Source organism: Panulirus ornatus, chromosome 16 (assembly GCF_036320965.1).
Source record: "Panulirus ornatus isolate Po-2019 chromosome 16, ASM3632096v1, whole genome shotgun sequence".
NCBI lineage: Eukaryota > Metazoa > Arthropoda > Malacostraca > Decapoda > Palinuridae > Panulirus > Panulirus ornatus.
Genome location: NC_092239.1, coordinates 44027669 through 44042125, shown reverse-complemented (window position 1 = coordinate 44042125; position 14457 = coordinate 44027669). Strand labels below are relative to the sequence as shown.

Genomic DNA, 14457 nt, shown 5'->3' with positions numbered 1-14457 from the left:
CTTTGTGAAGAAATACCAGAGAGAGATTGAGTGTAAAATAGCAAAAGATAAGAGCAAGTGGGTGAAGAATGAAAGGAATTTAGGGAAGCAGTGCTGGCATGTGCAAGAGAGGGGTTGACCAAGAGGGCAAACAAGAGTTGGGGAGAGCAAGTATCAGTAAACTTTAGGGAGAATAAGATGTTTTGGAAGGAGATTAATAATGTGTGAAAAATATAATAAATGGGACCATCAGTTAACTGGGTATAAGGGGAAGGTGTAAAAGGTGGTGAAGAAGTAAGAAGATGGAAAAAGTATTTTGAAGGACTGTTGAATGTGTTACGTGAAAGGGTGACATATATAGTGTTTGGGTTGGGATGGTATGTGAGTAATGGAAAGTGGTCTGGTGATGAAAGATGTGGTAAAAACCTTCCAAAAGATGAAATGTGGCAAGGTGGCTGGAATGTATGGTAATGCAGTTGAATCTATTAAGAAATGGGTTACTGTGTTGCAGAATGGTTAGTTAAGATTTTCAAATTATGTATGAATCGTGGTGAGGTGCCTGAGGATTGGCAGAATGTATGTATAGGACGACTGTATAATGGCAAGGGGATAAGGGTGAGTGTAACTAGTGTGTTATATGGGAAAGTAATAACTGAGAGAGTGATTGGGCAGGAACAGTGTGGTATCAGACATGGTTGAGGATATGTAGTGTTTGCCTTTAAAGAAATACTTAGAGAAACAGATGGTTTTGTATGTGGCATTTAAGGATCTGAAGAGAGCAAAAGATTGGGTTGACAGTGGAAGGTCTCAAGAGTATTTGCTATAAAGCAGCTAGAACTAAAGAAGTTTCTATCAAGGGTGTAAGGCATGTGTATGAATAGGAAGAAAGGAGAGTGAGCAGTCCCAAGTGAAGGTCAGTCTGAGGCAGGGGTATATGATGTAACCATGGCTGTTTAATTTGTTTATGGATGGGGCAAGTATGCAGTATGAGGGAGATAAGAGGGCTTGGGAAGCAAGTCAGGAGTTGTTTGCAGATGATAAAGCACTCACAGCAGCTATGAGTGAGAAACTGCAATTGGTGACTGAGTTTGGAAGTGTGTGCACAAGGAGGAAGTTGAGTGAATGTAAGTAAAATCAAGGTTATTAGGTTTATCAGGGTTGAGGTTCAAGTTAGTGTAGATGTGGGTCTGAATGGAGAAAAAGAGAGCAAGTGAAGTGTTTTAGATATATGGGAGTGGACAAGGCAGTAAATGGAGCCATGGAAGTGGAAGTGAGTCACAGGGTGGGTGAGGGAAGTGCTTAAGAAAGTGTGGAAAGAGAAATCCTTATCTGGAAGGGAAAAAATGGGCATGTTTGAAGGTATAGTAGTCCTAACAATATCATATGGATGCAAGGCATGAGCTATAAATGAGGATGTGCAGAGGAGGGTGGATGTGTTGAAAATGAAATGTATGAGAATAATAAGTGATGGGAGGTGGTTTGATTGAGTATGTAATGACAGGGTAAGAGAGAGGTGTGTAATAATAAAAAGTGTGGTTTACATGAGTTTACACAAGAAAGACAGACAACAGGAGGCCTAATTGGCACATGACTGAGTTGTCTGGTTAAAAAAGAATAAGTTTAACAAAGAAAATGTAATTCCGCTTGGCAGTTTTTTAAGCTATCACCGATTCCCGCTACTGCACATTTACTTTGCCATATTAGCCTTCTAGTGTCTGTTATCACTGTGATTTATAGTTTATTTCTGGTGCTTTTCTCAGAGTATACCTGAACTTATAAAATATTTGTCTAAACGACTTTTGAAGGTATTCATTTTTTCTCAGAGTATACCTAAGTTTATATTTGTTTAAACAACTTTTGAAGGTTTTTATAGTTTTAGCATTCACTACATCTGATGGTAACTTATTCCAGTGCTCAAAACACCTATAAGAAAAGAAGTTTCTTCCCACATCCGTACTGCATCTTCTAGCTTTGAGTCTTACTTCATTTGTCATGGTAATCATATTTTCTCATATTTCGAAAAGATGTTCATGATTTACTTTGAAGAACATGTTCAGAATTTTGAATACTTGAATTAAGTCACCACGAAGTCTATGTTTTTAAAAAGAGAAGATATCAAACCATTTCAGCCTCTCTTCGTATGCCATATTTCTAAGGGATGGATCAATTTTGATGCACACCTTTGTACTTGCTCTAATCTTTATTTGTCTTTTTTGTAGTTTGGGGACCAAAACTGGATGGCATATTCAAGGTGTGGTCTTACTAAAGAATTATAAAGTGTGAGAACTGTATCTGGTGTCTTGTAATCCATGTTCCTGGCTATGAAACCAAATATTTGGTTGCCTTTTTCACTTGCTACTTGACACTGTTCAGTACACTTCAGATTGTTGCTAATGACAACTCCAAGATCCTTTTCTTCATTTACTTTAGTAAGAGAGTTTCCACATAGTTTGTAGTCATAACATATATTCCTGTCTTCAAAGTGCAAAACTTTACACATGTCCAAATTAAATTTCATTTGCCATCTGTCCAACCACTATACTAGTAAGTTAAGATCTCTCCGAATCATTTTGCCAGCAAATTTGGAGATCTTAGATATGAGACCAAGTTCTAGGTCATTAACGTATATTATGAAGAGCACTGGGCCTAGGACTGACCCCTGTGGCACACCACTCATTATATCAAGCCAATTTGAGGCTTAGCCATTTAATACTCCATGCTGCATTCTTCTGTTAAGCCAGTCTCCGATCCATGTACAGAGTTCTTCACCGATTCCATGAGCTTTGGGTTAATGTAAGAGTCTCTTGTGAGGTACTTTACCGAAAGCCTTTTGGAAATCTAAATATACTACATCAGATAGTACCTTTTCATCTTAATTCTGATAAATAACATTAAAAAATTCCATCAAATTTGTTGGCAGGATCTTTTATTGCAGAAACCGTGTTGGTTGTCCGATATAATTTTGTGATCTAGAAAGGTGACAATCTTATCTTGTATTTCATTTCCATCATTTTACCTAACACTGATGTAAGGCTAATAGGGCAGTAGTTCAAGGCACATTTTTTGTCTCCTTTTTTTATAAACAGGAGTAAGATTTGCTACTTTCCAGTCAGTTGGCATCAGACCATCTGAAAGAGATCTGTTGAGTATTTTTGTTATGGGATAAATCAGCTGTCTCCTGACCTCTTCTAAAAATCTTGGAACAAAGTTATCTGGGCCACTGAATCTGTTTGGATCTAATGGGTCCAAGTGCATAGGCATTTCAGAGCATTTTACTTCTCTAACCTTCAACTCTTCTTCATCAGATCCTTGAAACTTTTTCATTGGTTGCGGTATTCGCGATATTTCTTCAATTGTAAATATGGAGTTAAATTCATATTTCAGTATGGTGGCCATTTCCTTGTTGTTGATAGTTAGTGAGTCATGTCCATTTCATAATGGTTGCATGATCTGAAGAAAGTATGCTGAAATGGTTTGGGCATATGGGGAGAACGAGTGAGGAAAAGTTGACAAATGAGGAAAGGTTGACAAAGATGATATATGTATAAGAAGTGGAAGGAACTAGGAAAAGGAATAGACCAAACTGGAGATGGAAGGATGTATTGAAAAAGAGTGGTTGGGGCCTGAACATGCAGGAGGGTGAAAGGAGTGCAAGGGATGGAATGAATTGGAACAAGGTGGTATACTGGGGTCAACATGCTGTCAATGACTGAACCATGGCATGTGAAGCAGCCAGGGCAAACCACAGAAAGGTCTATGGAGACTGGTTTTGGATAGGAAGCTGTGGTTTTGGTGCATAACATATGACAACTTGAGAATCGATGAGAAAGAAAGTGGCCTGTCTTCATCTGTTCCTGGTGCTACTTTGCTAATGCAAACAATGGTAATCTACTATCAAAGAAGAAGGAAATAATAATTCATTTTGACCAATTCTCCTCAACATAACTAGACCATCTGGTGAAGGTATCATTACAAAAATCCATCATTAACAAATTAGTGAGGAATGCATTACATGTCACTAAATCCTTAAATTTTCATGCAAATTATTTAAAATGAACCCATTCTAGTTTCAATTACCCATATACCATTTTTTTTAATACACTTTCATCTTGCCCCTGTAAAAAATATCTTTAGCCATAAATTAAGCATTTCTTAATCATATTCTTTCCATATTTGGGCAAATTTATATATCACACTTATACAAAGCTATTAAAAAACTATATATCCCAATTAATGTAGCCAGCAATTCTATCTTTTACATATAATCCTCCCAAAAATTTATCAATATGTAGCATTTACATACTAGCAGAAAATGACCTGCAATAAGATTAAAACCAGCCCCAAATGTTCTGGCAAAAATATCAACTTTGAGTTTCTGGAAAGCATTCTTTTAAGCAAGATTTTTCAAGTGTCTTTTATCATCGAAATAACTTGGATGAGGAAGAAGGCAAATGATTGATTATACCATACTCACTTTTGATGCATTAAACATAATCAGAATATCCTTAAAGGCAGTCTAAAAGGATGCACTCATCCAGAGTGTCATGCCAACAGAATTTTTCCATCCGGCTTACACATCATTGTCTCAAATTGTATAAGGTCATGGGAAGGCAACGTAATCTCCACAGTGGAAGGTGGTTCAAGCAATAGGAGACAACAAGTGAGAAGTCAGATTGAAATATGTGCTTCTCAAATGGTGAAAAATAATTTTTTAAGCCATCCTTCTCACTTACCTTTCGCCATATGGATTTATCACAGCAGAAGAGAAAGGTAAGAGCATCTAATTGGCAAGTCAATTAACAGAAGTACACAAAAATTCCCCAAGCAACTCATCTCCTTAAGATAACCATCTAAGAGACTTCTCTTGCTGATATCTTAGCATGTCTCAATTTTCCCAGGTGAACAAATCTTTATGATGAGAGAATGCATGTGGGCAAATTTCCTGTGGCAAGATTCGTTCTGAGCCTTTGTCTAAAATCCTTGTTGTTTCATGGTTTATGCAAGATGTGAAAAACAAATTTTGGAACAAATTTTGTTACAATTCTGAAATACCAGATGCCAACAACAGACTTGGACGTACAGTTGCTGCCACCAGATTCACAGTCATCAGTATCATCTTCACAGTTGGATTCACAGTGTGGTAAGGTAGCATCAAATTCATCATCTAAAGCAAACACCACATACCGGCCACATGCATGCATGTATCAGGTAACTGTAACAAGATACAACAGAAGTTCACACATCGATGATGGTTACAATTTTGAACTAGTGGAATGCATAAAATACACCAATAAACACTTTTACAGTTGAACATTGCTCCAAAATGGAGTAGTGTTCAAGCCTTCTAGCATTTTGGAAGTGACTGAAATATTTATGGCACATGCTCCATACGGTTGCCATATATCTCAATAAAGTTGGATTACCATGAAAGAGCAGGCTTCAAGGCAAGATTCACCAAAATTTCACAAGTCAATTGAAATTCCTCAACTTCAGGAGAATTATTGTTTAAATGACACAACAGTCACATTAGGTTCCAATGACATGAGATGATGTTACAGATGCATGATGGTGCAAGAGGGTATTAAGGAAGAGACAAGGTTTGGTATCATTTATCCTATGTTAAGCTACATCTGTTTACCAACTACAAGAAAATCAGCATGGATGAACCTCTGTTAGTTTAAGACATAGCCAAGCTTATCGATACCCTTCTGAATTACTGTCAAAGCGGATAATCCAAGAGCGCATCCTGTGGAAGTATGATATTTTGTGGATCCTTTGCTATATTACAACCATAGATATCAATACAAAAATATCCTAAGAGCAACATTTTAAGCTAGAAAATCATGGCTTTCAACATTCAGGCTCAGAGATTAAGTTAAATTCCTAGAAGTTTTCAAGGGCTTATCAAAATCCATTTTTCAAGTACAGTGACCACCTAATCAACTGAATAAAATATTTGCCTTACTAATTCTAATGCTGTAATTTTAAAACAAAGAACATATAATAAACTTATGAGGTGAAATTAGTTTGATGCCCTTACTTCAAGACCTTATAAACTTTCATAGAAAGAGGGCTGGTTCCTGACCCTTAAGTTCACTATACACACTCAGTTCTTCATTGAATCTTAATCTGTCAAGCCAAAATTGCACTATTAGACTTGAACCCATGGATGGGAAATTAAGTGGTGGAAGAAGGCTTCATAAGTCACCTCCTCACCCTGAAAGAAGCTTCTTTCTCTTCTCATAAAGCCATGGCCACCTCTCTGGCTGAAAAGGCCTATACCTCTGCCCTTCAGTACTGCTGATGCATAACACCACTAGAAACAGAGTTGTTAAGTTCTGACTTTATTTTGTGAAATTCCTGGAATGAAACCTCTCTGAAATTAGTGCTTCTTACATGATTCTTATTCTAATGCAGGCTTTTGCTGAGAATACATTGTGAAAGCAAGTCTGGAATAATCAGATAACGGTTGGCTTCAGAATTTTTTCATCCATAAACTTATTTGCAATCACCATACAGAGAAAAGTCCTTCCACATCCTTCTCCATATATCATCCTGAAATGACCATGCACTCTCTCTTTTAAACCCTTCTGGTTTCATAAAAGCAACACTAATACTCACAATGACTGAATGGGGGTCTTACTGGACTACCTGCTAAAGGTTAAATCGGGAGTGGCATTTTACAGCCCCTGCACCTTCCTCTTGACCTCCTGCCACTTTCTTTCCTCTTGACCTCCTGCCACTTTCTTATGTAAATCTCCCAATAATTCATAAAAATAATAAATATACATCCCAAAGAATCCAAAAAAAAATACCCAATAATCAAAGAAATGATCAGGGCTGCAGTTGCCCATGCAATCTCAGCTAACATAAAAAAAAAAAATACATCCCCAAGAATCCAAAACAAAAATGCATCACCTTATCAACCTCTCTTAAAGACAAAAGATAAGCATATGATCAAACAAAAGCAAGCAAATGATGTGAAGGTAATGAAAAATGCACCAATCATATTTTTGGTGAATAGATTTACAGAAGGTATGGCATAAAAGGCACACAAACAATTCAATCAGGCACAACATCAAAATGTTCAGTGCTATACAATGCTATTATTTTCATGAGATACAAATGAATCAAGACTCCTTCCTCTCATCATGCTTCTATTTGACCAAAATAAGAATGTTGAAACTATTGTAAGAACTGTAAATGAAAGGGTGAGCATCATGCATGCATCCAGCTGCTTTTCAATTGCAATTCCATGGAAAAATGAAGTGTTGGGCCATATTTTCATAAACACTTTTCCAACAACTAAGACGGTAAAATACTTCATGAAGTAGCCCTTACATATACTGAGTAGGTGGAAAAGGGTTTGGGAATTTTGGATTCATTGTATTTAGAAACTGTATCTTGTATTGTTGTACTGGAAAGATGTTTGTGTTTGATGATGAATGAAATTTGATAAACATCTCTTTAGTACAATAATATTTTGTTACTCTTGGTCTTGTATTTCATAATGACAAGAGTAACTTGCAATACAGATGCAGACAATCTAACTTCCAGACACAGCCAAACAATGGTGTCCATCTACAAAACTATCTAAAAGTTGACCTTGAAATCAAAACAAAAATTGATGATGAATTTCCTTGAAAAAAATAAAAGTTATATGGAACACCACAAGTATGGAACAAAGACAATCCTTTTACTCTACTATGCAAGTAAAGTTTAAGTAAATAAAAATCTAAAAGTAACTGAACAAATTACAGCTCTTCATGAAGCCCCACACAGCAGTACACCCAGGACACTCATTCTGTAATTCTATCCCACTCAAGTCAATATCACCACTCTAACTTGCATTGTAAACAGGTTCTCTCCATTAAATGTAATCTTTCCAAACACCCAACTTAAAAATTACAAAACAATTTGTATTTATCATTCTGTACTTATAACTATATATAATCTTTCCTGTTTCTATCAATGTACTATTCATACACTGTCTTTTCTACAGTATATATCTTAAGGCTCTTAAACTTACATGCAGGTACTCAGCCAATGTCAAGACTGTTTACAATTCCAAAGCACTATTTCACCTTTCCGATAACCTATTACATAAAACTAGTATTTTATGTGAAATTAATCAGTCTGACTTGAGACATTACATTTTAGACTAGTGTTTCACAAGTTACTTTAAATTTTCCAGGTGTTTCTGTAAAACTAATATATTCTAATCTTTCTTGATTTGACTCCTCATGACCTTAAGTGTGTCAAGTAGGGCGGCCATTTATTCCAAAATATTCCTTGAAAACATAACCAGACTCATGATTTTCCAAATATCTAAAGACATCCCCCATGTCTACATGAAATCCACCACCCTTTACACGGATGTTATTCTCTGAGCCAAGTTCCTCAAACAAAGAAAATCTACGTAATTTGGATAAGTCCTGCTCTGGGGTAATTTCTACCTCTTCACGTTTTTTACAAAGAATCTTCTGCCAGTTCCATGATCTAACCTGAAAAACCAAAACAAAAAAATTACATTCCATACACAATTTTTAAAGTAAAATGGTGTTTTCATTCCATATTATTGGCGCTAATGACAAGTACTTTCAAGGGAATCTCACCATTATTTCGATAAGTCTTGAAAATACTTTCTTTATCCATCCTCAGTCTAAACACTTTGTGCAGGTAAGGATAAGTTTGAAAATATGCACTATTTCAATGAATTACAAGAAATATGAAGAATCTAGCAACCATGAATCTTAATATTTCACTTAAGAGGTTATTCACAATTCTGAATCATACCTAAACAAATGATGCTGCTCTAAGTTTAATCAGAACTAGTAGAATGCTGAGTTACTTTGATAATATATAAAAGAAGGGTGTTGAAAGTATAAGAGATTAAGAGCAAGATTCATGTGGAGTGGAGAAGAAATTCTGTACAAGTTTTGGTACTTGAGAGTGATGATCAACATGGATGATAAAAGAAAAGCTAAAGCCAGTTTTTGAAGATTTCTTGATTTTAAACAAATCATTAACAACAGTCCTTACCACTGCTGCTGAGAGAGAGTATATCCTTACAATGTGGGCAGCATGTTCACCAGCTTAAGAATGTTTCACTATGTCTAACTTTCACGGTTAATGTTCTCCATAATTGCTTTTCAATACAGATGTTTTGGAGGTGCTACTTTTTTATAAGCCACAGTAAATACCGCAATACTGCTACATCTCAGATGGAAAAGATATACAACTTGTCCCCTTTTTACACTCAAGGTGTGTTCCTGAAAACCTAAGAGTAAACAAAAAAAGTACAATCCTTGAGTTTCCATTGAACTCACATTTTTCTGCTACATCCAAAATCTCATATATGAAACCTTGACTCTACTCTTTCAGTTTAAAAAAACGTCTTACACTTTCACTTTACATACAATTTCTACTAGTCAAGCGAGACCAGTCTTTCCATTCACATCCCCTCCATTGATGAAATGCTTCCACTGCATCCAACTCCTAATCACTCCTCTAGAATCATTGAGTGAAATATACCTAGCCCTGATCAATTCTCTCAATTCATATATCCATCTCTTCTGAAGTCTGCTTCCTGTCCTTGTACCTTCAACTGTACTTTAATATATCTTAACTAATCTATCAATTGCTATGTGCTCTGAGAGACCATACCATCCATGCACTTAATGCATCTTTCTGATGGCTTTTTCACACCACATAACCTTCTTGCATCTTCATTATATCCATCATCCTAGCTGCAACTGTACTACCCAAGCTAATCATCTCTATTACTCTTATTCCTAAACTATCTGAAGTCTACACACTTGACTTTCACATCGATATATCGTCATGGAGGTTTCTTGCGCAATGTACACTAACATTCTTCATATAATTAAAGACAGTACTGGAAGGATTAAAAATTACTTTTTCTATGTTTAAGGCTCCAGTTACAGATAAAAGTCCACATCAAGGCCATACCCTGATTGAAATAGAGATAACTATAAAAAACAAAAAGACAAGGGAAAGTATCTATGAGTTTTTGAGAAAGTGAAAAACCTGTCTTTTGAAATGTTCCAGGTCACAGTTATTGGGAAAGACATCAAAAGGTTGAGAGTTCTAAAGTTTCAATGTGTAGTGAAAGAAGCAGCTGTCAAAACAGCTGACCCTTGAGTTGCTGATGGCCACACAATAATTGTGTGATACAACTTGCTGAGCATTGCATGGTCTAGCTAGTATGTGGGCACACAAGCAGCCTGCTCTTGGGGGCAAAAACCAAAGTAATACCTAGAGAAGATGGAAAGTGAACCGACAATGCAGTGCACGGCAAGAATATCAAGTTTGGAAGTTAGCCTGGGACAGTTAATGAGGCAGATCGCTTTCGACTTAACTCTGTCAAGCCAGGATGCAGAGCTAGAACCACCCCAAATGTGAAAGCAGTACTCCATATATGGACGAATCAATCCCTTGTATAAACAGAGCAATTGTACAGAAGTGAAGAAGTTTCGAAATCTAAACAGGACATCCATTTTCTTACAGGCACACTTAGCTATTCCTGAGATATCCTGTCCAAGCCTGAGTTTATTGAGGAAACTGTGTCAGGACAAGATGCAGATCGAGTCAGAGAAGAGGGAGCAGAATTGAAGGATGTGGATGAATGCAGTTCTGAGTCATCAGCATATGAATGCATTGGATTATTTGTGGAGAGGAAATTGTTGAAAAAAGGAGAAATTGTATAGAAGACAGGACAGAACCTTGAGGGACACTGCTGTTGATGGAGAAAGTGGAGAGGCTGATCCATCAACAGCCACAGAGATAAATTTTAAAGACAAATTTTCTCCCCCTGAACACAACACAGATATCTATTTTACTTTGGGGATCCATGGTCATGTTTATTGGCTCTTGTGTTAGCTGCTGCTTTACTGTCTGATGAATCATAACAAGATATGGCATGATTATCATCTTTAGCTGGGATGAGCTTCACAAAGTTCATAACTCTTCCTTAATGATGTCATGTCATCTACATGAACCTTTACATATGACTGAGAGACAATTCTGGTCCATCTTGCAGATAATGGATTTCTGCACTACCTCAAGACTACCATACTTATCTACTGGCAAGTGAAACATCATATGGCCTTTAGATATTAGTCAGAAGAAAAGCATCTTGTCACACTGATGTTTAGCATGGCTGGAACTATAGAATGCCTACCCAGATTTGTTGCAAAAGATGAAGGCCTTGACCAGTATGGAAGGTAAAAGATGGGTGAATCAGGTGTTTGCTTTTTAGAATGTGTGAGAAACACTTAGAGAAACATAAAAATCTGTATGTGGCATTTATAAATCTAAAGAAAGCAAATGGCAGGGTTGACAGATCTAAGGAGAGCATATGACAGGGTTGACAGAGATGCCTTGTGGAAAGTTTTAAGGATACAAAGTGAGGTAGGAAGACTTAAAAGTGGTGAGTTTTTATCAAGGTGGTAAAGCATGTCCATGAGAGGGAAGAGAGGAGAGCGAGTGGTTCAAAACAAAGGTTGGTCTATGGTAGGGGTGTGTGATGTCACCATAGCTGTTCAATTTGTTTACAGAGGGGTGGTGAGGGAGGTAAATTTGAGTCTTGAAGAAAGGGATGAGCATGCAGTCTGTACAAGATGAGGTGGCTTGGGAAGTGAGTCAGTTGTTGTTTGCTGATGATACAACACTAGTGACAGATTCAAGTGAGAAACTGCAAAAGTTGGTGACTGATTTTGGAAGAGTGTGTGAAAGGAGGATACTGAAAGCAAACGTGATGAAAAGAAAGGTTATCAGGCTCATTATGGTTGAGGGACAGGTTAGTTGGAGTGCAAGTTAAAATGGAGAAAAATTGGAGGAAGTGAAGTGTTTTAGATGCCTGGGAGTGGACATGGAAGAAAATGGAACCAAGGAAGTTGAATAAGTGAAAAAGTGGGCAAAGGGGTTAAGGTACTAGGAGCACTGATGAATGTGTAGAAAGATAGGTCATTGTATGGGACAGCAAAAATGGGTATGTCAGAGGGTACAGTAGTCCTAAAAATGTTATACGGATATAAGGCATCGGTTATAGATGAGGATGTGGGGACAAGGGTGGCTGTGTTGGAAGTGAAATGTTTGGGGACATTAGGTTGTGTGACATAGTTTGATTGAGTAAGTAATAAAAGGGTACCAAAGATAAGGTAATAAAAAGTGTGTGGTTGAGAGCAGTGAAAAGGGCATGCTGAAATGGTCTGGACTTATAGATAGAATGAGTGAGGATTTATCAACAAAGAAAAGGATGGAACTAGAAGTGATAAACCAAACTGAAGATTAGAAGGATGAAGTGAATAAGATTTTAAGTGATCGGGGCATGAAAGGAACAACATGGCATACAAAGGTCGACATGCTGTCAATGAACTTAGCCAGGGTATGTGAAGCAACCAGAGTAAACCATGGAAAGGTCTGTGGGGCCTGGTCATAGATAGGGAGCTGCAGTTTTAGTGCATTACACGTGACAGCTAGAGAATGGATCTGAGCTAATGTGGCCTTTCTTCATCTGTCCCTGGTGGTACCTCACTAACACAGGAAACAGCAATCAGGTATTATTTTTATTATATCTATTTTGCTTTGTCACTGTCTCCCACGTTGCGAGGTAGCGCAAGGAAACAGACGAAAGAAATGGCCCAACCCACTCCCACACACATGTATATACATACATGTCCACACATGCAAATATACATACCCATACATCTCAATGCACACATATATATACACACACAGACACATACATATATACACATGCAAACAATTCACACTGTCTGCCTTTATTCATTCCCATCGCCACCTCGCCACACATGGAATAACATCCCCCTCCCCCCTCATGTGTGCGAGGTAGCTCTAGGAAAAGACAACATAGGCCCCATTCGTTCACACTCAGTCTCTAGCTGTCATGCAAGAATACCTAAAACCACAGCTCCCTTTCCACATCCAGGCCCCACAGAACTTTCCATGGTTTCTCCCAGACGCTTCACATGCCCTGATTCAATCTATTGACAGCACATCGACCCCGGTATACCACATCGATCCAATTCACTCTATTCCTTGCCCACCTTTCACCCTCCTGCATGTTCAGGCCCCGATCACTCAAAATCTTTTTCACTCCATCTTTCCACTTCCAATTTTGTCTCCCACTTCTCCTCGTTCCTGCCCACCGCCTACACATATATCCTCTTGGTCAATCTTTCCTCACTCATTCTCTCCATGTGCCCAAACCATTTCAAAACACCCTCTTCTGCTCTCTCAACCACGCTCTTTTTATTTCCACACATCTCTCTTACCTTTACATTACTTACTCGATGTCCTCAAACATCTCATTTTCAGCACATCCACCCTCCTAAGCACAACTCTATCCATAGCCCACACCTCGCAACCATACAACATTGTTGGAACCCCTATTCCTTCAAACATACCCATTTTTGCTTTCCGAGATAATGTTCTCGACTTCCACACATTCTTCAAGGCTCCCAGGATTTTCGCCCCCTCCCCCACCCTATGATTCACTTCCGCTTCCATGGTTCCATCCGCTGCCGGATCCACTCCCAGATATCTAAAACACTTTACTTCCTCCAGTTTTTCTCCATTCAAACTTACCTCCCAATTGACTTGACCCTCAACCCTACTGTACCTAATAACCTTGCTCTTATTCACATTTACTCTTAACTTTCTTCTTTCACACACTTTACCAAACTCAGTCACCAGCTTATGCAGTTTCTCACATGAATCAGCCACCAGCGCTGTATCAACAGTGAACAACAACTGACTCGCTTCCCAAGCTCTCTCATCCCCAACAGACTTCATACTTGCCTCTCTTTCCAAAACTCTTGCATTCACCTCCCTAACAACCCCATCCATAAACAAATTAAACAATCAGGTATGAAAAAGAATTCTTCTTCACCATTTCCTGCAACAGTGAGGTAGTGCCAGGAACAGACAAAGAAATGGCCTATGTATTTAAACCACCCTACTTTTTCCAGGTTCTCTCCAGTCAAACCCACACACCAAATAACCTGTCTCTTGCCACTAAAAAACCTTATAACTTTCCTTTTGTTCACATCTACTTTCAACTTTCATTCACACTCTCTCAAAATCACTTTCTGCAGTTTCTCATTTAAATTTGTCACAAGTACCATGTCAACAGCAAACAACACAGCTCTGACTTGTGCTATTTAAAAAGTCTGAAACTCTCTCAAACTCTCACTTTTCTCAGACACTTTGAATACCATTCCCTTCTTTCATATCAACAGTATGGATTTTGTAGAGCTAAGTCGAATGATGATTTGTCCTCTGGTCCTCCTTCCTCAGGGATTTTAGTAAAACTTTTGCTGTAGTCCTCAAAATCACTAAAACAATTGACAGAGTGTGACATAAGTATTGGTATTCTAAACTATATTCCTTCAGTTTCACTTCTCTCTGTTCTCTAATCTATAGTTTTCTCTC

At 37.8% G+C, this 14457-nt stretch overlaps 1 protein-coding gene across 6 annotated transcripts in view; it reads right to left on the bottom strand.

Annotated features, from left to right (window-relative positions):
- Positions 1–5573: 5573 nt before the first annotated feature.
- Positions 5574–14457, bottom strand: part of LOC139754273 (RWD domain-containing protein 2A) — a 69466-nt gene continuing 60582 nt past the window's right edge. For all 6 annotated transcript variants that reach the window (XM_071671653.1, XM_071671652.1, XM_071671654.1 and 3 more), the window contains exon 7: positions 5574–8483. In XM_071671653.1, the coding sequence (XP_071527754.1) occupies positions 8238–8483 (246 nt within the window). In that variant the 3' untranslated portion in view covers positions 5574–8237. The remainder of the gene's footprint in view (positions 8484–14457) is intronic.